This window comes from Aythya ferina (genome assembly GCF_964211825.1).
Source record: "Aythya ferina genome assembly, chromosome: 23".
NCBI lineage: Eukaryota > Metazoa > Chordata > Aves > Anseriformes > Anatidae > Aythya > Aythya ferina.
This window is the reverse complement of record NC_140321.1, coordinates 1,955,211-1,982,443: the sequence shown is the minus strand read 5'-3', so window position 1 is coordinate 1,982,443 and position 27,233 is coordinate 1,955,211. Positions and strand designations below refer to the sequence as shown.

Genomic DNA, 27,233 nt, shown 5'->3' with positions numbered 1-27,233 from the left:
TGCCATTAACGCGATTAAGGCGCGGGCGCAGCTGATGCATTAAACCCCTCCTTCGTCAAGGCAAATCCAATTTTCCAACGCTGCGACGCGGGCACGGAAGGCGTCTGACCCGCACGGGTCGCTGCAGAAAAGACTCCGCCACGAAACGCTGCCGTGTAATGGATGGTCAGTGCATTTTATTTAATCAGCACAGTACAAAAATAAATAAAAATAAGGGGAGGGGATTAAATTACAGGCACACTGAGCCCCATGACACAGTCTGTCAGGTTATAAACCACACATACTTACAAACGCACTATACACATACATACAAAATGAGACAAATATAAATTAATAAGTAACAATACCCACCAATTTGGTCAACAAAGATCTACAGAAGAGATTGCACTAAAAAAACATACGTACACATGTATAATTAGCAGGTTCCAATGTACAGCGATGAAGAGTTTCAAGTGAAAAAGAAAAAGAAATGGCACGTCATTCCTCCCTCTCGCTTGCATGTTTAACGACTGATGGACCAGAACTAAACTAGAACTGTGCACACGAAGAAAAAAAAAAAAAAAGAAAAAACTTATCAGTCCCCAGGCCTGATAAGGGAATACCGGCTCAAGACTGCGGTATCGGGGTGGTGTCGGGTCTTTGTGCATGGGTGTAATTTTTACAGCCATCTCTTGTAAGGTTTTCTTTTGATTTTTTTGTGTTTTTTTTCCCTTTTTTTTTTTTGAAGACACAAAATGCTTCTGTTTGCATGCGCAATACCACTGTAAAAGCAACAATGAAAGAATAAAGAAGGGTTTCTCCTTTTTTTTCCCCCGTAGGTTAGTATTTTTGTTCTAAAAGTATTCATATAGCAGCATGTAGATTTCTTTCCTTGCTTGCACACTCAAGTAGATCCTTACACAATACTCATGATCAGTGCACGATGGGAACAATACATTTCACATTGATGTAATGATACAGTAGCAGTTATTTCCCTACCCCAGACCCACTCAGAAATCCGAGTCTTTTCAAAGAAAATAAATAACGGGGCGGGAGGGGCGGGGGCCAGCCCGGGGCCGGGCAGCTCGGCCCGGCCCGGCCCTTCACAGCTTCGTTCCGTTCCGATCCGTTCCTTTCGGATCCGATCCGATCCGTTCCGATCCGATCCATTTCGATCCGTTCCGATCCCATCCGCGCCCGCAGCTCCCGCACCGGAGCCGGGCTCCCGCTGGCGGCCGCCCCCCCGCAGCCGGCGGGGCCCGCAGGGGTCGCTTTTTTTGCCCTTTTTCCTTTTTTTTTTTTTGATTTTTTTTGTTTTGTTTTTTTTTTTTATCCCATTTTTCCCCCCTACCTGCTCTTTGTCTCGGCCGCGCTGTCGCCGGGGCCGGGCCAGACCGGGGCTGCCCCGCTCCCCCCGGGCGCCCCCCCCCCCCGCCGCCGCAAGCCTCTGGGCTATTTTTTTTTTCTTTTTTTTTTTCCTTCTTTTTGCTTTTTTTTTTTTTTTTCCCCACCCGGTTTCGCTGCAGCCGAGCTGAGCCAGCCCCGGAGGACGGGAATATTGGGGAGGGGGATGATGGAGAAGGAGATGGGGGGGAGGGGCGAGGTTTCCGCTCCGCCGCCGCTTTGCTGGGCTGGGGAGGGGGTCGGGGGGGGTCCCCGGTCCCGGATCGGAGGGGGGTCGGGGGGGGGCAGCCCCGGGGGCGAGGCGGCGGCGGCGGCGGCGCTCACCGGTCGAGGCCGATGAGCAGGCGGCCCTTCTCCTCGGCGCCGCTCTCCTTCTTGAGGTCGGCGAAGACCTGCGTGAAGAAGTGCGGGTCGGCGTTGACCTGCAGCATCTTGGGGCTCATGAGGTCGATGATGGAGAGGCAGCGGTCCCAGAAGGCCTCCTTACAGCTCTCCACCAGGAAGGGCTTGAGCGGGTAGGAGATCTCGTTGCCCATGTAGGAGTAGGAGAGGTACAGGCAGGTGAGCAGCACTGCCTGCAGTTCGTGGTCGCTGGCCACCTCGGCCGAGATGACGTCCCGGCACAGCATGTAGAGGAAGACCACGTTGGCCGGCGTGATGAAGCCCTGGTCCTGCCAGCCCTGCAGCAGCAGCGAGCGGTCCACGGAGCGCAGCCAGAGCACGGGGTCGGTGGGCGAGAGGTGCTTCAGCCGGTAGCAGCGGCGGCACAGGAACTCGCCCAGGCAGCGCAGCAGCTCGCTGGTGGACGCCTGCACCACGACGCGGCGCGGGGTGGCGGCGGCGGCGGGCGCGGCCGCGGGGGCTTTCTGCGCCGAGGCGAGGGCGGCGGCGGCGGCGGCGGCGGGGGGCGGCGGGGCGAAGGTGGCGAGGTTGGCGCAGGAGAGCGACTTCTTCAGGTTCTCGTTGTTCAGGTGGGTGACGTTGCTCTGGTAGCCGCCGTTGGGCTGCACCTTCTTGGAGCTCTTCTTCTTGGCCGAGACGGCGGCGATGCGCTTCCAGGGCAGCACGGAGATGAGCGAGTGCCGCTTCAGGCCCTTCTCCTTCGCGTTCTTGCTGTTCTGCACCGCCGTGTAGTGCCCCACCGTGGCCGCCCCCTCCTCGAACAGCGGGGCCTTCCGGTAGCTCGGCGACAGCGACAGCACCGTGCCCATGGCGCCGGCCGCCCGGCGGGGCCCGCCGCCCGCCCCGGCCCCGGCCCCGGCCCCGGCCCCGGCCCCGGCCCCGGCGCGGCCCCGCGCTCGCTGCCCGCTCCGCCGCCGCCGCCGCTCAGCGCCGCGCCTCGCCCCGCCCCGCCGCCGCGCGCGCTCCCGCCGGCGCAGTGCGCGCCCCCGCCGCCCCGCCCCGGCGCCGCCACGTGCGCCCGCCGCGCCGGCGGGAAAAGGGGCGGGGAGGCTCCGCCCACCGCGCCCGAGGCCACGCCCCTCCGGCTGCCGCCGCGCCCCCTCGACGCCGCCGCGCCCCCTCGGCGCCGCCGCGCCACGTGCGGCCACGGGGGGGGGGAGACGAGAACGGGGGGAGCCGCGGGAGGAGCCCCGGGGGGACCCCGGGATCGGGGGGGGGGAACCCGGGGGAGCGGGCCCGGGGCCGCGCCCAGCGCCCCGCCCGGTAACGCCGCCGCCAGCACCGGGCGCAGCTCGGGGCCGGCCCCGCAGCGACGCCCGCAGGCGGTACCGGGGCAACGCAGCCGCTGTCACCGCGCTGCCGCCCGGGGCCGCCAGCGGGGGAGCCCCGGGAGGGACGGGGTGAGCGGCCCCCGGCCCCGAGGCACGAAAAAAAAAACGAGGTCAAGGCCCCGCTGCTGCTGCCGGTGGCGGGGCCGGACCCGGGCGGTGCCGAGCGAGCGGAGCCCGGGCAGGCAGCAAGGCCCTGAGACCCCCCCGCTGCCCCCTCCCCAGCACCCCGGGTTTTTCCCAACACCCGGAGCTCCACGGCCACAGCTCGCAGCACAAGGGTCACACCTGGGATCCCTGTGCAGCAGCTCAGGATGCCGGGCAGGGCTGGAAAACCTGCACCCGCAGCGAGGCCCCAGGCCGGAGAGCAACAGTGCTGCAGCCAGGCCCCACACACCCCCCCTCTGCCCAGGACCGAGGAAATCCACGAGGATAGGCCTGGCCCCACGCACCGGGAACGCCACGCGTCCCCCCACTGCTGCATGCGGAGCTGGTCCCTGGTGGCCTCCTGCCCTCCCATCCCCACAGCCAGCTGCAGAGGATTCCTGCAGCAGAGCAGAGGGGGATTGGGGCTGCACAGGGCCAGGCCCACGGGCACTGCTCTTACCAGGAAAGCCCCCGGTTGTTAAAAACATAACCCAAAGCCCTGCAGCATGAAGCACACCTTCATGGGAAAGCCTGGTTTTTAAGTTAAGCCTGTGAAGGCTAAGCTAAAAGGGTTTAACGAGGTCTAACCTTTGAGATCATTTGGCCCCAGTTTTAGTAGGGTTGGACATGGAAGGCAGGTGCACGGATGCCTAGTAAAGCCCAGCTTCCCTCGGAGAGCTGGAATGATGAGCATGCCATCAGGACAGCGGCCCCACAGCCACATGCCCCAAACCCCTTGCCATGCTCCTCCTGTCTGCTCACTAGCTGCTGGTTTGGTCTTCCCACACCCTTTAGGAGATGATGGCCAGAGCTGGACACCGCCCTCACTGAGGACACATGCATGATCTCCATCTTTTCCTGCTCTTTCTTCACCTCAGCACCTTGTTTGTGCACATAAGCACTGCACACACACAGGCTCCATGAATGAATTTCCCCTCATTCACCTACAATCAGCAACCTAAATCAGCAAGTCACATCCACAGCTAAGAACCCCCAGGGGAAAACGCCACTTCAGTGGCATTACAGTGAACTGGCCAGAGCAGCTTTTGGGAAATACCTTATGAGATATTTATAGTTCAAAAAACAAAAACAAAAACAAACAAAAAAAAAAAACCACCTACCAAGAAATCCAGGAACACATTCCCCCCACGCCTTAGGCAACAACAGGAGTTAGGTCCTTTGCATTTTCCTGCCTAGGAGCACCAGTCCTGCAGCAGCACGAGGCATGTCAGCTGTGGGACCAGGGGGAACATCCTGACACTGCGCGGTCCAAGGCCACAGCTGACAGCGAGCCCCTGGGGGGTAAGCAGCATGCCAGCACCCCGGCTCAAGTGTGCAAGTGTGAGAGCTGAAGAAGGGCTCCAAAACGTTTTACAGGGAGAAAGTGAAGACGCCCAGCTTCCTTCACCCGAGAGAGGCAACGGCAGCCTGATCGCAGCCACCAGCAGGCAGCTGGGAGGGCCCCAGACAAGGCAGAGAGAGCCTGTGCTGCAACCCAAGGAAAGCAAAGCAGGCACCAGCACTGGGGCATCGTGCACTTCAGTGGAAAAGTGGGTCCGAACCCTCTGCCAACCAACTGACCCCGTGGTTTGCCAACTCTTCCCAGCACTTGAGGCCTTCATGTAGAAGCCAGGTTTCTTTCCTGGATGATGCAGACCTGCATCCATTCAACCAGGCAGCGTCAGGGATGGAGGCACGAGCTTCACACGTGAGAAGTAGGATTTTGTATCAGCTCAACTAAGTCTTGAGATCGTCTCTAGCCTTAACACAAATCTACTGCACTGTTACACACAGTTTGACTCTCTCCAATAATACAGCATCAGAGCATTTTCAAGGTGTAAGAGGTTACGTGTAATTGATTTTTCACCTCAATAGTAATAAAAAGATCACGTCATTTGGTAAAACTCAAACTTGTAAGCACAGGTAACAATCTATAAAACTTCAGTGATGCTGCTTAAAGCACAGTCCCCTGTCCCACTCTGTCTCAGAAATCACTGAAGATGCTTTTATAAGCTCTGGACAGATGCACAGCTTGTGCTGCAAGCCACCCTTCCCTAAGCGAAAAGAGCAATTGCACCAAACATGCACTTCATCTGCCTCAACAGCTGAAGACAGGAGACAGATTTTGAAAAAAAAATTATTTTATTGGAACTCATCTGAACATCAGATATACCTGGTGTTGGTTAGCAAGAACCGTTTGTACATTTGATATTGATGGTGCCAAAAACCCAAACAGTGACTGACTGGATGAGATGGAAAGTTTAAAAAAATGTTGGAGAGATTAAAATGTGAACAGAAAGCAGAAAAATCAGCCAGTCTAAGATTCAATGTGAAGGCAAAATATTTCCTGATAAAACAGAATCCTTTTACAAAATATAAATTTTGTAAGAAAACGTGGAAAGGGAGACAGAGGGGAAAGGAAAAATAAAGATTAGCAGGACAGAGATGCAGAAGCTTACACTGCCCAAATGGCATTAAAACCTAGCTAGTAATCTCACCATAAAATGAAACATGCTGGAATACACTGTGCTCCACCCCCCACATATATTACTTGGGAACAGTAACAAGGAAGCTCCCCAGCAAGAGCTGCGCTAGGTCATTCCACAAGGGCCAAGCTGTCTCACATCAAATGCTGAAAAGAAACGCTCCACAGCAGAGGTAAACATCGCCAGCCCGATCAGCGGCTCGCCTCCCTGCCAGACACCAGCCAGGGCTCGGCTCTGCGGGGAGGCGAGTTCTCGGGGAACGCCTGCTCACCTGTTCTTCCTACCAATGCAGGTGGGGGGAAGAGTTAAAACATTTAAAATCTAGTCTATTTTAAAACAATAGCATGCAATGCAGGCCTCTCAGGGAAACCTGCGCTGTTCCCTTTATTAGAAACTGGCCTAATGGTCTTGACAGTGGCTGCAGCTTCTCAGTTTTTGGCTGCACGAGGTCAGTCTGGGCCAGCACAGCACAATGACAATTCTGAAGCAGGTTCCTCAGGTGCGAAAGCCTTCAGGAAAATCACTGTGGAGCTGCTTTTGAGGGGATCTGAGGCCTTATTTAAGATTTAAAAATAAACCAGCAGTCTGTACATTTCGGGTTTTTTGCTTCAGTACAAATGGAATAAACTTGGCTGCTTATACACCATCAGTAAGTCTCGGGTTTCAGAGTAGAGGGAGAGATGAAACTAACTGTTTTGGGCACCTATCGGTAACAAAACTTTGTCCCTGCTTAACTCTGACATCCCTCAGGAAGTGGAAAGCACATGTTTAGGTAGTGTAAGCCTTTTTCCTTTTATTTAGAATACCCTCTTTGTTTAAACAATATTTCCCCCCCCAGATACAAAGTTCGGCCAGTAAAGATTACATGGAAACTGGAACACGCATCGTATGGAATACAAGATGCACCGGATGAGGAAGTTTAAAAACTTTCCGAGCGAAAAGTAGAACAAAGAAAAAAAAGTCTCCTAACATTTTCCCAAAGGTTTCACTCTCCTGTCACACACACTCTCCAAATGACAGCTAGCAAATTCAACTCTGCAAAAGAAAACAGAGCCACGTCAATCGAGAGGAAAGAAAACAAGCCTCGAGGACACAAACGCACCTTGGCCTGGGAGAAGCGGCAGGTCCAGAGCAGCTGCGACCTCTGGCTCCTGCGCCTACTCACCTATGTTAGCTTCTTGGCTTTGTTGTAGAGCGAATCCACTACTTTACTCATATTCTGAATAGTCTCGAGGGCAGCTTCATAAGTTTTGTCTACTGGGGGTTCATCGAAGATGATCAGGACTCCCTCGCCTTGGTCAAGGATGCCTGCGGACACAAAGCTGCGGTTACCCCTGTAACACTTGCTGGATCACACTGTTTGACAGATCTGATCTTCTAGACAGCAGGCATTCAGGGATCTACTCAACAGACATTCAGTCAGCTGCACCAGGTTGGGGAAGGGCTGATGTGCTGTGTTAGATGAGCTGACCGATTTTGCCCAGACTGCATTAGTAGTAGCTTACCCAGAAAGAAACAGCCCAGAGAAGGGCCCAAAATCACACCAAGGAGATGCTCAGGACTGCACACTCCCTAACTGCTACCTTCCTCCTCAAGGCCCTTGTGCCCTGCAGGACGCCTCAGCACAACAGACACTGGTGCAAGGCAAAGAAGCCATTTTATAATTAAACTATTTCCAGGTGCCAGATGGGTACACTGCAGCTGAGTTCTGCTGTTTTTGAGCTTCTCTCTAAGCAATGTGCCTCTTTTAGCCAGTTCCCATTCATCTTGCTCAGCCAAAGCACGAGGGCTTTCTAAATCAACACCAGGGAAGAAACAAGAACAGAGCTTCTTCCCTGAGGGTGAATTAGAAAAGCAGCTCCCTGTGGTCCCAGACAAACCCAAACCATCAGCGGGGAAAGGTGACCACATACATGTATGCCAGTAAGCTTCAAGGCAGAACAGTGCATATTTGCTACGCAGCCCACCAGTGGATCTCACAACTCTCCCTGGATGCAGCTGCAGGAAGCAAGGACTAAAGTGTGGTTTCTGATTTGTGAGAAATTAACCCTCAGGATTAATCAAGGCAGAAGAAAGGAGCAATAGAATAACCTTAATGACAACAGAGTAACAGAGAATCCACCGGTATGTACTCTTCCCAATGCCTGTTAACTTGCATGCCTGCTGTCAGAAGCAGAGCAGAGCACTCCAACAAGTTCAAAGGCACGGTGATGAAGAGGAGACTACCCAAAGCTTTAGTACATGACCTGGCCATGGGTGACAGGGCAGTCAAGACTGAATGCAGACTCACCATGGAATTTCTTGTCCAAGATCATTTGTGACAGTTTCCTTTCTACATCAGCCTGAAATTGAAGCAAAAAAAATAAATAATGGAAATCTCATAGAACTATATAAAGAAATATGATTTATACCAGTCCACACTCAACATCCCTGGGAAGATACAAGCACTGTTTGAAAGCAGGTATTTTACCAGGGAACATGATGTCAGGACAAATCTCTCCTTGCACACTGCTTTGGTACTACCATATGCTTTAGATGACATAGGAAATTAAGCAGTAGCTTTTAATGGTGAGAGCACCAAGATGTCTTGCCCTTTTGTTCCACTAAAGATGGTGCCATCTGTCTTCATACAGGCATTACCATTAGGAGCATTCTAGCTTGGTTCAGCAAATCTTTAGTCAAGCATTGGCCAAGCTTCAGCTAAGCCATTCAGTACTGAGACAATCTCCTGCTCAGAGCAAGGCACAGCCCCACAGGAGATGGCTCTTCCTCTTGCACTCTTTGGACGGGGGACACACAGCTGTAGTTAAGAACCAGCTGCGGTCCAGCTTTTACTCTCATTACTAAGCATGCACTAAGCACCAAGGGCTAGACCAGAAAAGACCTGCATGGGTGAAAAAGGAAGACAGCTGATGGAACAAGCTGGAAGGCTGGAGCTCAGGACGGTTAAGATCTCTGATCTTAAAGGTCATACTACAGGACAAAAGCAGTTTGGGATGCAACTGGCTGGAGACTACAGTGGATTTTCCTAAGATTTAAGCTGGCTGGGATTGTCTTTAAAGCAGTTATTGCAATGAGCAGTGTGACATACGCATCCCTAATGAAATTTCTATCACTGATTAGCTGGATCCTACATCTTAAGGGTCTAAACACAGATTCCTCTGGGCATGCTCATGAGGATTAAATGCAGTTCAACTGGGAAGACTGAGCTGATCATGACATGAGCTATCACTACTGCAGAGGAAAATCTGTCTCCAATAAAAAGTAAATGGTAACACATGGAATGAAACCCATGGAAACTGTCCACATTAAATTCCCAAGAGCGACATTTGCAGGTAACTGCTATGGAGCTGACCTGTTGGGTTTAATAGCCTCTGTTTATTTCCTGGTGGCAAACACCATTTGACCCCAATTCCCTTACCCTCTTAAGACACGTCACTGATTTCTAGTAATGTTCTTACCTTTGAGAGCTTGATAAGGCTGGATATGTGTTCAATCTATAAAAGAGATTAATAGAGTTAAATAAATCTTCAGCTGTACTTTTGACACACAACACTGAGGTATGGGGCTCACCTACACAACAGTTCAAGGGCCTGTAAATGCACTGACCTACAATCTAAAATGTTTTTATCTGTTTTGCAGCTTCATGTCCTTCAGATTTCATATCTGATTGCATGTGAAGATTGACTAGCTATGAGCCAGACACCTAGAGCCACTTCACTGTGAAACATGAAATAACTCATTTCTTCTCCAAGATTACTGCAGCTTTAACACAGTCTGAAAAAGCCCTTAATAGCCAAACACTGTTCCCTTCAATGGTAAAAGCACATCCACATTTCAACATGTATAAATGAAATAGGTGGAAAGTACAACAATTCTGCAATATGGTTTCCAAAGTTCCCCTCAAACCTTTCCCCATCATCCTTCAGCTGAACTTGATGAGTCCTTGAGCTGTGGATGTGCTGAGGAGCAATGAGTAAAAAGCATTCTGCATGGAAACAAGTCGTTCATCCAGTTACACGCCAACAGAAGGGAACAGAGGTGCTAGTATTTTGCTTTGCTTGATGGAAACACTTACCTGTACTCGGGAGAAGGGTTCGATGACTCTGATCAGGTTCTGTTCCAATAAGTTATCATAGAGTTTAGCCAAATGAGTGTTTATGATGGGGTCGTCCCTGAGCTCCACCTTATAGTCTGTCAGAGCCTGAAGAAGACACAGTGGAAACGGATCACTCAGGTAGCGACAGGCCTCCTGTCCTCCACGTCCCCTGAGTATAAAATAGCCTCCCCTCCCTGCCCAGTACAGTATCAGTGGCTAATCTAATCCTGTAACTTAGCTGGAAGGCCAGGAGATCACCACAGCCTAACAGTCTTTCAAGCACCTTGCAGCAAGCATCTTTCATCTTTACACCACTGGAGCTTAGCAAGCCAGAAAATCTCTGGTTGACACTCAGGAATCAGCATGATAGGATTATTCCCTGGCGTAGGAATCCCCCCCCTTTCTCTTTGTAATATTCTTGCTGAACACCCAGGAAAACTTTTAGGAATGTGCGCATCCCAGTGAACATCATCAGAACTACTGGAAACTGGTTCTGAGTTGGCTCTTCAAAACCAGAAAAATCTAGTTTCAAGCAGACTACTACTCCCCATGCTGCAAGAAATAAACCAGTTGAGTATTACTGAGTATTTGCTTTCTACAAACATTTGTTGTTACAGCTTCCTGCTGTGGGAAGTAGCAGCTCCTACAACTTTCCACTCAGGTATTTCTGAATGCTTTGGCTAGCCATTTCCCATTTTCTTTCTCCTGACTCACCTTTTCAAAATCTGCCAGCGACCGGTTCTTACTGGCCTGTGCCACACATTTTAATGCTTCTGTCTGCAAAGAAAGAAAATGAGAGAAGGTTATTTTTCCAAATTCCCCTCTCAGTGCTATTATGTCAACTGTGCAGCATACCGAGGACGTGCTTAAGAAGCAAAAAGGAATGTTCCTTTTGCTACAAAGCCATGTCAGTTTTACTTCCATGTAGGAAAAGAACAGCTGCTAAAAAGGAGAGTTTGCAGAACAGCTGCAGGACACAGCATGAAATCAGCTTCATGGCAGCAAAGAACTCAAGTTTTGCAAGGTTTGAGAATACCAGCTGCAGGTCCTATCAGGTTGCAGGTTGGGAGCAACGTTGATACAATTGTTAAGGAAACCGCACACTTGCTTAACAAACAGGGCCATTTTCAGCCCTTAAGATGTGTTTCTCCCCTTCAGCATTGCCTCTGCTACCAACCCCCTATCACCAACAGCATTGGAAAACTGTTTCTTGTCTACCCAGCAGTTGCTGTAACAAAGCAAAAGACTCAGCCACAACCAAACTACCATACTGATATTAAATAGGATAGTAACCCCACTGGAACAATAGCTTCTAAGTGGTGAGAGACACAAGCGCACTAGAAACAGGTCAGCCCAGTGACTGCGGTACACAAGGCCCACACTTCTGTTATCATCTCTCCCAGTGAATTGCCCCCAAGGCTGTCTGTCCACTTTCCCTCTGCTCCCTAAGCTCAGTTTCCACAGCTGCTGCACAAGCTTGTGGTCACTGTTGTCTCAAGAGAACGGTGCAGGGAACAGCTGAAATTTCCTCCATGGAGAAGAGCCCTCGGTGCTCTGAAAAGAAACCTCCAACTCAGCTGTCACCAGGGAGAAGAGGATGAAGCATGGCCACAGCTGCCCTCTGTGATCCAGCAGGGATAATGCAGGGATATCCCTACTTCCGACTCCTTTCTATTATGCACCTATGCTCACTGACCTCATCCTCCTCTACTAAATAGCTTCCCCAATCCTTTGTGAGGTAGGTGGGTATTAGCTCCTGCGTCAAAGCAAATAGCTGGCAGACCAAAGCCACTGAGGGCATCAGACCCTGGCACGCCTGGCTCTTGGCCCTCTGCTTAACATAAGCATCCCTGGATTTAATCCGGGGGTGGCATTCACAGGCTGGCAAGTTGACTTTAGAATAAACAGTTGATTTAACAACTCCCCAGCTGCCTGCCTTCCACCTTACAGTCATCTAGGTCTCAAGCTTCTCAGCCTCACTGCTGTGAATGGATTGTTTTGACTTGCTACAACACAAGTAAAACCAACGACCAACTTGTATTTAAATGCATCAGATTCATGGCTGCAGCAGCTGATGAAGGTTCAGATGAGTACCGTACATCACCAGGCATTTAGAAGTTCACGAAGAAAACAGGGATGAGAAAAACAGAGAAAATGAAGTGAGAGGGTCAGATTTTCAGGTGGTAAAAATCACTGTGTTCCTTTTGAAGTCAATTGATTTATGATAATTTAATCAGTTCTGGATCTTATTCAGGATACTCAGAAGTGTAGGATATTTTGGTATGAAAAGATCTTACACAGTAACACAATATTCTCAGAGATAATAGGAAGATAGAAAGGATTAAGTTTCTCTACCTGTCTTCCCGCATACCGCAGAGCAAGCTTTCCACTCACTAATGCCTGCACATCTTCTGGGCTAGAGAGGGGAAGGAAGGGAAGAGAGTATCTATTCAACAACATGGCCAGCTTAAATTTCCATGTGCCAAGTTTCTAATTCATAACAAGTTACTAAAGCTCAAATAATGTTATATCAGACCAGTGAATAGATCATAAACAAAGACAAACAGCAGAGTCTGTCTGATTTAGTTCTTTCATTACCGTAGTCTTATATACAAAAAGCCTTTCCCATTTAAATGTAGGAAGCATTCTTTGCAGAACCATTTGCCACGTACATGTTAAGCATAATTTTGCACAGCAACATGTATTTCAGTGCAGTGATGGCTTTTGGGTTGTCAATTGAATCATATCCCTCAAACGCCTCATAAAAATACGAATAGGCTGTTTTCCAGTCCTTCTCTTCTGCTGCGTGGATAATACCTGTTGAGAGGAACAAACAGGCAAGCATCAGGGTTAATTCTAAACGTAACTGGAAGAAGACAGAATGATTTGCTTGCCCAGTACTTCATCTGGCACTTCAGGAAAAGGAAGCTTTCCCTTCTGTGCTGCCATTTATCTCATTTCTGTAGGAACATCCATGTCCTCTCTTGAGGACAGTGGGTAGCGAACCCAAAAAGAACCACCAAAGTTGTGGATATAGCTAAATATGGTCAACACCCCTTATTGTTTCCGTTGGGACTTTCACTTGCCCCCATTGTTTATCTGATTTTCCAGACATTGTTGATAGACAATGGAGTTTTAGTTACAACAGACAAGTCTGGGGCACTTCAGGTAAGTGCCTGCAAATGTGACCAGGAATAATGTTACACTTACATTAACAAGGTGTAATGCTGTACTGCCTAAGGCATTTATGGACCCTCCACCACTGGAAGCTTCAAGAACAGGATGAATAAACATATGTCAGGAATAATGTGATTATAGCTAACCCTGCCTTGAGGCAGCTGGGCAGACTACCGAGTATCTTGAGGTCCCATTCTATGATTCACTCAGGAAAGAGCAAGTATCAGTCAACTGTTCCTTCATGACAAGTCCCAGACTCTCCCCTTCTCCTGAAGGGCTTTACCTGACTGCATGTCTAATGCTGCTTGCAGTTTAGGTGGACAGTAGATTGCGTTGGCTGTAGTCCGTGCAGAGGTTAAAGCTGCTCTTGCTTTTGGCAGATTGCTCAGGGCATGGTAAGTCTTGCTTTCTAACAGCTGCACTTCTACCAGCAATGCTTTGTCATCCATCTTTTTCAATTCCCGAAGAAGCTGGGAGCCTAGCAGTGGGGAAGAACAAGAACCTTTGTAAGTTGTTCCACATCTGTTACCAGTGACTACACAAACCAGCTCCCTCCAGATGACACCCTTCCTCCCCCATAGGCAGTACTGGCGTTGAGGAAGGCAGGTTAGGCTTACACAACCTGTTCTTCCAAGAAGAAACAAAGGAAAGGAAATAATAGCAGTTGAGCATCAATCCAGAGTTGGAGAAGAATGAACCAGTTCTGTGCTAGAGGTAGAGGAAGGCAGTGAGAATAGCTGTGTATGTGGACGGGTGCCTCTGTCACCTTATCACCGGCAGCAGACACTCAACAGAAAGTCAAGGATGTGTTGTGTAGTTCAAATTGTCACTCTGTTACACCTTCCCCAGGTGACAGTATCATTTACCACTCACATTCAGAGCTCCAATCAAACCAGAAGTACTGCCCGTTCCTGCATCATTCCCCTAGGGTGACCTGGGGATTTTCAAGCAAATCCTAAAAATACGGGATAAGGAAGGAATGTTTTAAGCACAAAACAGCTACAGATCAAATTAAGGAGGTAGGAACGGGTAGCCTAAGAAACACCTAGATAAACTATCACATTAAAGCCTTGTGAGGACAGCAAGAACCAACCTTAGAGGAAAGTTTCCCCATTTCTTCTCCCCCTACAAACCAAAGAGCCAATTTAGGGCAAGCAGACATGAACTTTATCCTCATTTGCTGCACTTACAAGCTGAAAAACATAGCTTAAACCATACAGCAAGTTGGAAAAGAACAGTGCCTCTCTAGAAATGCGATGTAGAAATACTCTTCCTTGCGTCTACTCCCCTCTGCTGCAGACATAATCGTGTCTTCTTGGCCAGCCACAAAGCAATGCTAGCCCAAAACACTGGTATCTTGATAGAGTATTCAGAGAGGATGCCCTATACATAAAGGCCTTCTCAACTCCATAAGCTGTACCACCATCACTCAAGTGATTAAGTTAATTAAGCATAGCTTTGGTGTGGGAACTCTAATGAGCTTAAACCTGAGGTCATTACACATCTGCACGCAAACTAATTCTAACTTGATATTGAATTCCATGTATCAGAGCACTTATGATAGCTTTATATTCTGCTCGGACACAAGCCACCCAGGTGACTCTGGACATGACACATGCGCTTGCTGCCACGCTGCTTAAGAACTTATGGGTCCCCAGTGAAGCATCACCACTGCCCAGGTGAGCACTTTCACGTCAGGGCAGTCATCTCTCATCCCTGCTCATACCCACACACTGAGCTGGTAGAGCGCTCTGTACAAATACCCTTTAGCCAGCTTAAACCTCTTCTCCCATCACTGCAGTCATTTGCAGAATGAGCATTTGTAAAGCACCAAAGGGAGCTGGGCTGTGTAAGATGACCTGCTTTACTCTGCTTTGCAGCAGAGCAGGAGAGTTCACATGGTTAATTACCATATCTCAGGTGGTGTAGAAGCAAATTCTTAAAGCCTTTACACTACTTCACAAGCGCTTGTGTAATTGCATCCTCAGAGGTTTGCCATTTCCTGGCATTACTACTATTTTTACTGAGGCAGCTTTTGAGTGAGCCAAAGAAAGCCATTTTCTGACCACAGCACTATACTACATGTGTTACAGAAGGAGACAAACCTGATGGCTTCAACTGGATACAATTCCCCTTTGCTTCCAGAATTATTTGAAATGAACACATGATGTGAATGAAGAGGTCTCTAGAAGCTTTTATTGCCACACTATAGTGAAAAATGGCAGACCTGGTACAGCACTGAGGAAATTAATACCTGATTCCTACAAAACTTATCAAAGAACATGACGTAATTGGTCCTTTCGCTTGACAGCCTCTAGACTAATTTCAAAGCAGAGAACTACCACTGCCACCTAGTGGGAGACTCACCTAGCTGCAGTGCTTCTTGGTACCTCTTGGTATCGAAGTACAGAGAGACAAGCCTCGCCTGGAGAACAGAAAAGGAACTGCTGTGAGGAAAGCCAGAGAAAGGTAGTACAGGTTTATTTGGTAAAATTAAGCTTTATATTCTTATCTGCACAAAATTCACTAGCTTAGTTTGTATCCACTACATCACATGATCCAATTCTGCAAGATCTAGCCAGTTGTCCAAATGGTAGAACTAAATACAGTGGGTCTGTCTACTCAAATATCAAGAAGAGTCACTAGCATTCAGTATAATCACTACTGGCCTTCTACGGCACATACAAATATCTGGACAACACACTAGAATTTCTCTTTTACTGTTATTAAATCTGATAAAGGGAAAATGCTATTATACACGTCTGGAAAACACAATGTAACATACCTCCAGAGCCTGGCGTAGAAAAGTCCTCTTCTCTGATTTGGCCCATTCAATACACTCTAAACACAGGTCAACCTTAAAGGGAGCAGAAAGAAATTTGTAAAGCCTTCTGCTGCCCCTCTTTAAAACAGCAGTATGGTTCAATCATTTCCTACAAAGTAACACAAAAATACAACACAGCCTAAATCTCCACAACATAGGTTAAGGAAGTAAGTAAGGAAGTCAATCATCCAGTCTGAAGAGCAGCATTGCTGAATCTCAAAATAGCTTTATTTTAAAATGAACCTGGAGATTAGGTAACAGCCTTCATCATTAATGCCTACCCCAAGTGTCTCAATGAACCATGCCTTCAGTATTACCCACGTAAGGTGTAGTAGTAGCACAATGCTAAGCTCCTCTATTAAACAAGTACTCGCTGGTTACCACACACAATATTCTTCAGCCTCAGGCCGCATTGTGTTAGCAGCAGAATTTAAACTCTCAGAAATGTTACACAAAATGAGGTAGAATAGCTAGAGTTTACTTAGAATATGAAAATATTCTACTTGCTAGACTAACTTCCTTCACCTTGCAATTCTGTTCACTGTATTATACAACTTACAACAGTACTGCAAGAGAAAGTAAAATTCAGAAGGCAAACAAAGGTTCAGTCTAAGCTTTAATTGTAACAAACAAACAAAAAGCAGACCATCTTCTTTCATGGCTTTTCTAATGCATTTCACCTTCCAGTAATTTTTTTCTGACCACCAGGGACAACCCTCCCACACTGGAATATGAAAATACAGATTTGGCTTCCCAAGTTGCACCAGTTAGAATTGCTGCTGAAATCCTGGGAGTATTTCTTAAACATCTGGGGGTTTGTTTGAAACAACATCTGGGTACATGAGAACTGATTCTTCCTTAAGCAAGGAATAGCCTAAAAGGCTTTGAGGTCTCTTCCAGTTGTGTTTTGCACTATTTCATTTGGCAACAAAGAGAACTGTATTTTCAATTGCTCTACAAATAAAGAGGAAAATGAAGTATATGCATTTTAGGGCTTAAATATGTCAGACCATGGGTGTCCTTCAGTAGTATAAAGCAGCAGAGATGCCTGGTCTCCACTGTTTACAAACAAGTTAGGTACCAGGAATCAGTCAGTAAGTGACACTGGATGTCATCTATTGCTTCAAAGCAACCTACTGGCTTCTTCTTTTTTAAGATTGATGAAATTCCTGCAATGGATAAAGCACTTTCTTTCTGCCCTAACTAGAAGAGGGTGCCAATGTAGTACTGGGTTGTTATACATAACAATTAATATTGCAGTGCTAGGTTCAGAAATGCCTTTTTCCAAAGTCTCTGGATCACAGTTCTTTCTGGAGCAGCTCTGTAGCTGTACTACACTGCAGGACTTGTCAGCTCCTCATCACTTCTTATTAAATGAGGACAGCTTATGAAAAGCCATTATGAAATTGCAATTTATTGCACAGTGATAGCTTGAGCATTAGGAGTAGAAGTCTCTAATTTCATTTCTTTACTGGACTCTTGGGAGTCTTCTTAACATGCTTTACACTGGGGAAGCAAATATCCCTCCGAACATTTCTAAGGTATTAAACATATTCAGGAGTACCACAACAAGAACCTCACAGGTTTGGTGTTACAATTCCTTAAGGTTTTGGGTTTGGCTTCTGAATGTGTGTGAAAGGGACTGTTTTGGACAGCTGTCTCCAACTTTATGACTCCAAGTTCTTCTCCTCTCATAAAATGCCACCTTTTGGGACTGCATTCAAATATCATTTACCTCAAATTATCTTCAGAAAGAAGTCTGAAGCCACTCATTTTTCCCCAAGCCATTAATGGGTTCCCTCCTTACCTGCACATCCTACACTGCTTCCCCTTTAGGGGGAAGCAAGCCAAAAGAACTGAGCAGCTTATGAAGAACGTTTGCTGTGTTACCTGAACTCCAGGATGATACTTCTGTGACAACATGGTTAGAAGAATGCCATCTACCTCTTAATGTGACATATCCTCTTCAAGACTGTAACCCGTCAGTCACTGCATGCACAGTGGTGTGTGGGCTGTGTTCTTAACACACTGCTCACCTCCTTTCTAGCTCCCTTTCCATCTACCTGCTCTGGTGGGTCAGCCACAGTACAGCCTATAGTACTGCAGGTTAACACCACTTGTAAGTGGCCCCTCCTCATTTACACATCGCTCCTGTCCTTCTCCTATTCCCTCCAACCAACAAGTCACATGGACAACAGAAAAGAAATAACCAAATTCCAGGGAACTAAACAGAATGGAGTAAATCCTAACTGTGGCCTAGTTTACACTCCACGGGTTTCCTAGGAGAAAAGTTCATTCACTGGAAGTAGCTTATGCTTGGTCACTCCAAAAGGCTTTCCACTTCCACTTCAGGAGTAACTCCTACACCTCAAAAGCTCTCTGTAGAATGAAACAACCACCACGTTGTGTCCCCATACAATGCAACTTCATGTCTCCAGCTGAAAGACGCTAAGTAATGCAATTTTCCAATCCCACCTACTCATGAACAGACTTTGAACGCTCACTTCTCTAGCTCTGTGCCATCACACACTGCCCCAGTTTTCCACTAGACTGAGCTCCCTGGGACCTGTATAGCACATCTCACCTCTCACATCCCGAACACTAATCACATTACAGAATATTACTAGTGCTGAAATTAGGTTTACACCTAATAAAAACAACACAAATTTTTGAAAATTTCTCAGGGTGAGAGTTACTCCTAGACCCCACCACCAAGACGAGGCTTGCAGACAAGCAAGGTTATGAGTGAACTGAATTATCTGATGTTTTATTAATAGAATATATCCGAATGCATTCAATGAACGTTTCCTGACATGAATAATTCTTCAGTGTGAAATAAAGTAGGTCAGGTAACGATGCTGAAGGCTTTTGATGAACAGATTATTGCTGAAATTTAAATCTCACCTCCTGTCCCGTTGCTGCCTCCATATCAAGGAACAAATCAAGCAGGGATCGGACTAGGCGGGCTGCCTTTGCTTTGCTGATGGAGTTCAAGAAGGGTCGGACATACTTCAGAAGTCCTCCCAGCTCTGCGAACAGGAAAAAACATGTCATGAAATACAACCACAGAACCAAAAGTTACACTGCAGTTGGAGTACTTGACATGCCTATACACAGCAGTACTTATTATACCAAGAGCTTTATAGCAGTCTCTCAACATCACTTACAGGAAAAGAGCGATAAACGTCACCTGAAAGAATGCCCCGCAGTAAACAAGGGGACTGGCAAGGGTGACCGCTGGGTTCTGGTCTTACCCACACAGCATACGTTTCCCGTTACTTCAGTTCGCCCAATTATAACACCATTTGTAGGTGCCTCAGGCACACTTTAAAAATGTAAGCGCCTGTTAAATGCTTTGAGATTTTTCTATAAAATGGGCAATGGAGTTTATAGTTTAAGTATGTTTTTATTGACTCACAGTTTGAAGTTTTCCTCTACCATACTTAGAGAACCCTAGCAAGTCAGATACACTCCACTGCTGAAAAAAGGACATTTAACACTTTGACTACCCACATTACCTAATTAGATCTCAGCTGGCTTAACTAGGTTTCTGTTAACCTAACCTAGTCTCCAGTCCAGCATATACTTACAGAGCTAGTCTCAAGCTAAGAAAGGAAAAGTCTTTCTTTATGGTGAAATACACTGAAAACATCATTCCTAGAGTGCAAAGGGAAGTGGCAGGCAGTTTCACAGCAGTTTCAGGACCCAGCACTCCGCAAAGCAGAAGGGAGTTAGATGTCGGAATTGCACAGTGCAAGCCAGAAGTCTCCTCCTGTGATAAACACCACGCGGCCCGTCGTGACAGGTCAGACTGATGACTATTTACATTTACATGGAAGATGACACTTGCAGCAGCGCAGCACCGTGCCAGTGCATGGTTCAGTGCTGACTCACGAAGTTGTGGGGCTGTGTGCTGGAATCACAGCCTATAATTTCAAGTCTCACCCAGACATCAAGACTGATTCTTTACAAGATTTCATAGCAAAACAAACAAACAAACAGAACTCGTAATAAATGTATCAGAAACCCTCAATATACCCTATACCAAATTGGTATCAGAATCAAAACTAGACTAGCATAATTTTACTTCAACTAGGCCATTAGAGGAACCTCAACAGAATTTCGGTTTTGAAAGATTCTAATAAAAACAGCTGAAAACAAGGTGTTCATATTTCACTTAGCATTAATGAAAAAGAATTACTGAGATGTTCTTATAGTCTAATGTTTTTTTTTGTTTTGTTTTGTTTTGTTTTGTTTTTTCCGAACTATTTAAAAGGTTAATCAAACCTAATAAAATTGCATTTCTTACCCTGTTAAGAGATGGAACTCAGTGTTCCATCCCAGTTGCTCACGGGGATGCACTGACATTTTTACACACCTGGAAGTGCAGTTTTAAAACAAATGAAACTTATAATTCCTGCACCAATTCTCACAGGAGCCTTATTTTCCAAACAGCAGTATAAGAAATCGTGACCTTTTCTATAATGAATCACTCACTTTTTGTAAAACAAGCAAACAATAAAAAACACTGACTGCCACATCTAAGATTTCATAAAAAATTTTTACTTTCTCTATGTTTAAAAATAAATGGGCAGGTTTTTCTAGAACCAAGGTGCTGCTACTTCAGTAAGATTAAGCCCCACTGACAGATAGTTTTAATCAGCACTCAGCTTTTATTCAACAAGGAGCACTCTACCTACTGCCCCATGACAGGCTGTAATTTTAACCACCCTGAGGACACACGTTACACTGCAAACCATTCAACCTGCAATACCACTCAGATGTGTAAACCCTAATCATTTTAAGTTAAAGAAAAGTTAAATGTTCTTCACCAACTGTTTCACCTAACAGTGAACAAACTGCCATGACAGCAACAGGCAGCATCTCCCAATGTCATAGCACATTAAATACATCAAGCTACTCCCAAACATCCCTTCTCTTGCTGTGAGCTGGGAGAGGTGGGCTCCTGATCAGCCTGCGGGGCTTGGGAGAGGAGCAGCACCAGAGCTGGAGTTGCCTAGGAGCAGGTTCTTGTGTTCTTCCCCAGTGCAACTAACACGAGCACTGAAAAACACAGCACTGAACCAGTCACAATACTGCGTCCTTATCTGATAGCTCCAGAACTAAGAACTTTTCAGTCTTCCTCATCACAGCAGCCAGGCTCCCTCCAAGGTCCATCAACTCTCAGCTAACGCGAGGCACCGCTCCCCACACTGCGCACTGCTGCCTTACACCAGCTTCTCAGGACCAATGGAATTATGTTTGTTTTAGTGCTGAACACGCTTTTGCAAAGGAAAGGAACTTCAGAAGAAAAGAAAGGCAAACCACATGAAATACACTGCAGTACCTACCTTCCTATTGACTTGCTCAACAGCTGCTTGGGAATTCACTAGACAACAGATTCTAAGTCAACAGCTAGGAAAGCCATACATTTTGCAGACCACGTTCAGGCATGCAAGCTGAAAGTTCCCACTGAAATTTCTCTTTCCCATCAATGCAACTGTCAACTATTTTTAGGGTGCCTTTTTTTTTTTTTTTTTTTTAAATGAACGCAATAGTTGGTAAAAGGGGTGTGATTGACAGCTCTAGAGATTGATGAGCAGCAGCCCTGGAAAATGAATTTTGATATTCAGCCTCAGAGAAAGTGCTTCCACAAGCTAATATGCCATGCACCTGAATTCCTGATCTGAGAGTTATTCCAATCCCACAGTTTTAAGCAATGCTATAAAATCTAGACCTGTTTAAAAGTGATTAATCCTCCAGATGAATCCTCATTATCTATCAAGCAGATAAAGGGGGTAAATTGTTGTTTTTTTTAAAAACAACAACAAAAAGGCCGTAGTTCACCAGAGTTTTAGTCCTCTAAAAACTACAGATTTGCTTTACGCTCTCAGCCAGACAGTGGCAGGGCAGTTACAATTTCCTAACCCTACCAACCAAACTGCTGATTTTTTTCCACAGGCTGCAACTCACAGAGCCTTTCACCTCTGGAAGTTCATAGAATATCACAAGTTGGAAGGGATCCATAAGGATCATCAAGTCCAATTCCTGGTTATCACTTGGAAGTAGCCACTGAGCTATATCTAGAACCCATCAATAAATTCCACCAGCTAAAACTAAAACGTAGGCAGCGAGATTCACAATGAGATCTAATTTATTCCTACCAGAAACTGCATTCTCAAAAATGTCCTTGTTAGGCTAGGCAGCACCAGATTCACTCCTGCTCAACATAAAGATCTGAGCCTGCTTGTCGCCAGCATCCTTGCTAACAGCTGTACCTGGGGAAGGTGTTGCTGACCCTGCCTGCCTGTCTCTCCTACCAGCATACTGCACCCCAGGAAGCAGACAGGAAGGGAAGGTGCCAGTGTCTTTCCCACAGGTCTAGCATACTTCTACACTGTTGTACCACCCCCTTTCTTTGTCCCTCAGCTTTACAAAACTCCAGAAAGCACACATGGTGATCTCACACTGATCTACGTATACACAACTGGCTTCTTAATGGTGCCAACTCCATTTCCTTCTGAAAAAATAAAAAAGGTTTTGATTAACATTGTCACTTTCAATTATTTAGCCTTCCCCTTAGAAATCTTTTAGCTATCCATCCCCTAAGGATGGAATGAAGTTCTTCATACTTCTGTAAAACTCAAACTTCAACTCAAAAATATCCCAAATCCGGCCTGAAGGAGGCCATCAGGCACCTAAGAGAACTTTTCTCAGGCTTCCGCAAACCAGCAGTACATCAGATCTTTTACCTGGAAATGCTCTTTTGGTGATTTCCTCCCTTGGAGTAGGAACAGAGCCGTGCCTCAACACCTTGTTACCTTTACAGAAGCAACCATCAGAGTGCACAGGACGCCTGTACAGCATGGACACCTGCACCCGAGCTGAGCAACCCGAGGTCCTGTACTATCCAGTGAGAGGAATGGGCACTTCTACAGCATTTCTCCTATTCTACGTTCTTACTGCAGGATGAGGTTAATCATGTGCTGGAACAGCCTCTCTCTCCTCCACTGACTGTACAGACAGCAGACAGCCCAAACTAGGAAATCAGACGCGGACAGCTACAGCCAGGTGAGACACACAGCACCTTTGCTTCCAGCTCTAAGCACAAGTCAGCTACGTTGTCCCAAGCGCTGTTCAATTGCAAATCACACAGGATCAGTGTCCAGAAGGCTCCAACACATACAGGCATGGGTTGACCAGCTAAATGACCAAGTCAAAATACACGTTTACAAAGACTGGAGAGTAGCACACAGCATGAGTTTCAGAACAAACACAAAGCTGCAATCTTTGACCAGCTGATATCCAAGACCTTATACTGCTTTCTGTGAACTACTCCAACACTAGGTTTGGCGTCCCAGCTGAATTTCAGTTTGGTTAAAGGTTCTGCTGGCCCATTTTCCCTAACCAGTTTCAGTTTGTTAAAAGCATGCATGCTTCACTTCAAGTTCTGATTTATTGTCAGGCATACTTAGAACAGTGCAGGGCTATACCATGGCCAACTGTTTGCTGTAGACAGAACGCTCTTTGTACAGATGTGATGTATCAGCTCCTGAAACACTCAAGGTGAAAGATGCTCCAGAAAGGGAAGACCATTCCTCAGCAAAAGAAAAAAATAACACCACTGAATACCAAGTAGCACAGACACCGCCTTAAGCTTTCCAGGACACAGAAGACACGAAGAGGTCTTACTCAAAAATCACTGAACAGAGAACTTTTCTCCATTTCTGTCCTTTCACACGGTCACAACAGGATGACTGTCAAGTCTTGCTCTTGTGCAGAGCTGGCCAAGCATTTTCTGATGTAATGTTTCAGCAAATAAATCAATTGAGAAAGAAGCTGCTGCTGAGAAAGGAGTTTTTTGGATAGTATTTCCAATTTGAAACAAGGATCTGAGATGTTTAAAAACAAATCCAGAGAAACTTCTCGCTGCATACATGACAACGGAACAAAACTTTAGATACTTAAGCTGCCTCATGCCAAAAGGTCATAAACTAAACTTTCCAATGTATCAGCAATCTTTTGGAACACTGGGCCTTGAAGCATGAGATTAATATTTTATGCTGTTTATCTACTTATTAAGTTTCTGTCCTCTCACCACACATAACATCTCCTGCCTAAATTTGCTTTTACTTCTATCCCATTACCTGCATGGACTGCGTTCGTTTCCACATACGTACCTCTCACCCGATACCTCAGTTACTTATTTCAGGCTCACCTTCTGCCTGCCCAGTCTTGGCCAACAGCGATCCCAGTTCCAGGATGCTCTGCTCTTTGACTTGCACCGCTTCTTCATCATTTTCCTGGACATCACGTTTCACTAGAAAAAAAGCAGAAAAGTTACCTTTAACGCTGTTTCAGTTAGAAGATAATCATTGCCAGCCTTCTCTTGGAAAGGCACCAAGAAAGTAACTGTTATAACAGGCAAATTCAGCCTGGGCTACAAGATCTGGAAAGCAGATTACGTGAACGCTTACATGCAGCGCTTACAAGCAGCAGTTGATCTATACTTCACGAAGACATTAGTCCAACTGATAGATATGACTGCTTTCTCCAATTTGAATATTGCCTAAGTTTTGAAGTAGTCTCACTAAGCTCGTCCAGCTGTTGAAGTTTCATTTCAAAAGAACACCACCACACAACAGACTTTCTTCCCACTGGAGCCATAAAACTAAATAAAAGAAATTTATAGGATTTCCAACTGGGTATTCTGGTATCGGGATTTACGATGCTGCCGCTTCGTGCGTCAAGTTGCGAGGATCCCTTGCTCAAAACGCGGCACAACAACAACTTTGGATCCACGGAGTGCATATGCCCTCTTTGCTCAGTAGCAAGGAGGTGCTACCATCGCTGCTTTTAACACCCACTGCAAGAGTCAATGTTCCCTCCCACACGAAATCCTGATAAACCGAACAACGCTGTGTACCAACGTGAGTAACTGTGGCTCTGAGGTACACAAAAGGGTCAACTGTGATACAGCAACACCAAGCCTCTGTTTGCACAGCATCAGTTTCATATAATTTATCCACAAAACGATACACCTCACTCACAACATTACTCTGCGATCTGCTGCAGCGTAAACTTTCACCTCCAGCATCACCTGCACAAGTGAACGACCTCGGCTTCTACGTGAACAAATAAAGCTAAAGTCTTTGCTGCCACAGGGCTGTCACCTAGCACTACAGAGGGAACTGAAATCCTCTGCACTGCCCCAGAGCAGGGACCACGGCTTTCCATCCCCAGAACTCAGTACGTGCAGCATCAAACGCAAAGCAATGTCTCTCAAGCAGGGCCGTCTCGGGGCAGCACTCTCTGGACAGCTCCGACTCACAGCCACAGGCACCACGAGCTCTTCCCACTGTGCCTGGCCGGACACAAAGTTGCAGGCACGCCACAGCCCTGAGCACGCCACCTACTAATTAACCACACAAACACCGACGGGGACGAGCACGGAGCGCACCGACCGCCACGGTCTAACACAGGCACCAGGAGACATTCACTCGCCGGGCACAGGAGGGTGACGGCGGCGGGCACACCAAGCAGGGGCTCGCTGCCTCGCAGCCCCGCTCCCTGCCCCGAGCCCTCCCGGCCCGGCCCGGCCACCTCCCCGCCGGGTCACAGCCCCAGCCCCGGCCCCAGCCCCCCCCCGAACTTTCCCCGTTTACAGGCGCCGCTCCCACAGCCCTGACGGCACCGACGGCCCCCGGCGGGGCTCCCCGACCCCGAACCCGGCGGGCAGCGGCACCCCGGGGGGGCCTCCTCACCCCCCCCGGCCCTCGCCGCCCGCCGGCTCCACAGGTGGCACCCCGGGGCCGGCCGCCCCCCCCCCCTCCGCCGCTCCTCCCGCCGGGCCCGGGGGGGGCTCCGGGCAGCGGGGAGGGGGGGGGGGGCGGCCGGGTCCGGGCCTGGCGCCGCACGGTGAGTCAGCAGGCGGCGGCAGCGGGCGGCGGAGAGCGGAGGAGGGCGGCCGGGGCCGGCGGAAGGAGGCGGCGGCGGGCGACGGCCTCACCTATGGAGTGCAGGATGCCGATGGAGGCCTCGCGGTCGGTGGAGAGCAGGGACTGAGCGCGCTGGAACTCCAGCACCGCCGCCGCCGCCATCTTACGGCTCCCTCACTGCGCCTCGCCGCCGGGCCCGGAAACGGCCGCCCCGCGGGCACGCCCCTCCCCCCGCCCCTTTCCCGCCCCCGTGGCACGATGGGAGTTGTAGTCCTGGGAGGGAGGGGGCGGGGGGCTGGGGGGCTGGAGAGGTCGGGGGGTCGGGGGGTCAGGGGTCAGGGGTCAGGGGTCAGAGGCTGCAGGGCACAGGGGCTCAGAGGTTCGAGGCTCAGAGGTTTAGGGTTTAGAGGCTCAGGGGCTCAGGGGCTGGGGCAGCTCCTCTGTGGGGCCAGGCTGAGAGCTGGGGGGGTTCGGCCTGGGGAGGGGAAGGCCCCGGGGAGAGCTCCCAGGGGGCTGTCAGGGCCTGCAGGGGGCTGCAGGACAGCTGGGGAGGGGCTCTTTGCTGGGGTGCAGTGCCTGGTGCCCACAGAGCCCCCAGGGACAGTGACCCCCACCACAGGCAGCCCCCACACCACAGCCCTTCTGGGGACCCAGGGAGCACCCAGGAGTGGTGTGGGGTGAAATGAGCCTGGGATTGCTGTATTGTAACCCCCAGAATGGGGTTGAACCCATAACCTATAGCTCATAACCCATAAACCATAACTTAAAACCCACAACTCATAACCTATAACCAATAACCTATTACTGATTATCCGTAACTCATAACCTATAACCCATAACTCATAATCCACAACTCGCAACCTATAAGGCATAACCTATAACTCATAATCCATAACTCATAACCTATAGTCCATAAGAGAGGAAACCCCATGCTGATTGATCATCCGCTGCTTGATGTCTCCAGCAGTGTTCCAGGGGATGCCACAAGTCCACCAAAACTCTGGGATCTCATCCCATGGCCAAGAGCACAGGGCATCCCAAACCTGTCTGCATCCATCTAGCCACAGACCCATCCGTTTGCTCATCCTTTGAAAAAAATCCCTTTGTCCTTGTGCAACCCACGGGAAGGGTTTGCTGCTTCACTGCTGACATGGGAGCTCTTCGTCTGGGATCACCCTGGATTTAATTAGCGGGCGTAGCTCCCAGAAAACCCCAAACGTGGGTTTTGGGACTACAGCCGTTGCAATGAGCACCCTGCAGCCAGCCCGAGGCTGCCGGCACCAGAGGGTGGTGCAGGCAAAGGCACGGAGCTGTGAGCGCTGCGAGAGGCGACCGCAGCCCCGTGCTTCAACCTCTGTAATAACAGTAATGATATTTCTTTTTAAAAGTGCTGTTTCGGGTTCACGGCACAGTTTGTTCAACCTGAAGCACGAGGCAGCCTTAGTTTGG

The 27,233-nt window shown here is 48.1% G+C and overlaps 2 protein-coding genes across 2 annotated transcripts; both read right to left on the bottom strand.

Annotated features, from left to right (window-relative positions):
- Window positions 1–1,570: 1,570 nt before the first annotated feature.
- On the bottom strand, window positions 1,571–2,676 carry CDK5R1 (cyclin dependent kinase 5 regulatory subunit 1). Its single transcript, XM_084496143.1, has one exon. It carries the CDS (start codon window positions 2,592–2,594, stop codon window positions 1,704–1,706), a length of 891 nt encoding a protein of 296 aa, XP_084352269.1. The 5' UTR covers window positions 2,595–2,676; the 3' UTR covers window positions 1,571–1,703.
- Window positions 2,677–6,513: 3,837 nt separating this feature from the next.
- Window positions 6,514–25,996, bottom strand: PSMD11 (proteasome 26S subunit, non-ATPase 11). The gene is made up of 14 exons (XM_084496138.1): window positions 25,856–25,996; window positions 24,065–24,166; window positions 18,751–18,875; window positions 15,808–15,879; window positions 15,390–15,447; window positions 13,306–13,500; window positions 12,518–12,662; window positions 12,201–12,261; window positions 10,560–10,622; window positions 9,825–9,950; window positions 9,208–9,243; window positions 8,037–8,088; window positions 6,912–7,054; window positions 6,514–6,781 (listed from the first exon to the last, which is right to left on the bottom strand). The coding sequence occupies exons 1-13, from the start codon at window positions 25,944–25,946 to the stop codon at window positions 6,912–6,914; spliced, it is 1,269 nt and encodes a 422-aa protein (XP_084352264.1). The 5' UTR covers window positions 25,947–25,996; the 3' UTR covers window positions 6,514–6,781.
- Window positions 25,997–27,233: the final 1,237 nt, after the last annotated feature.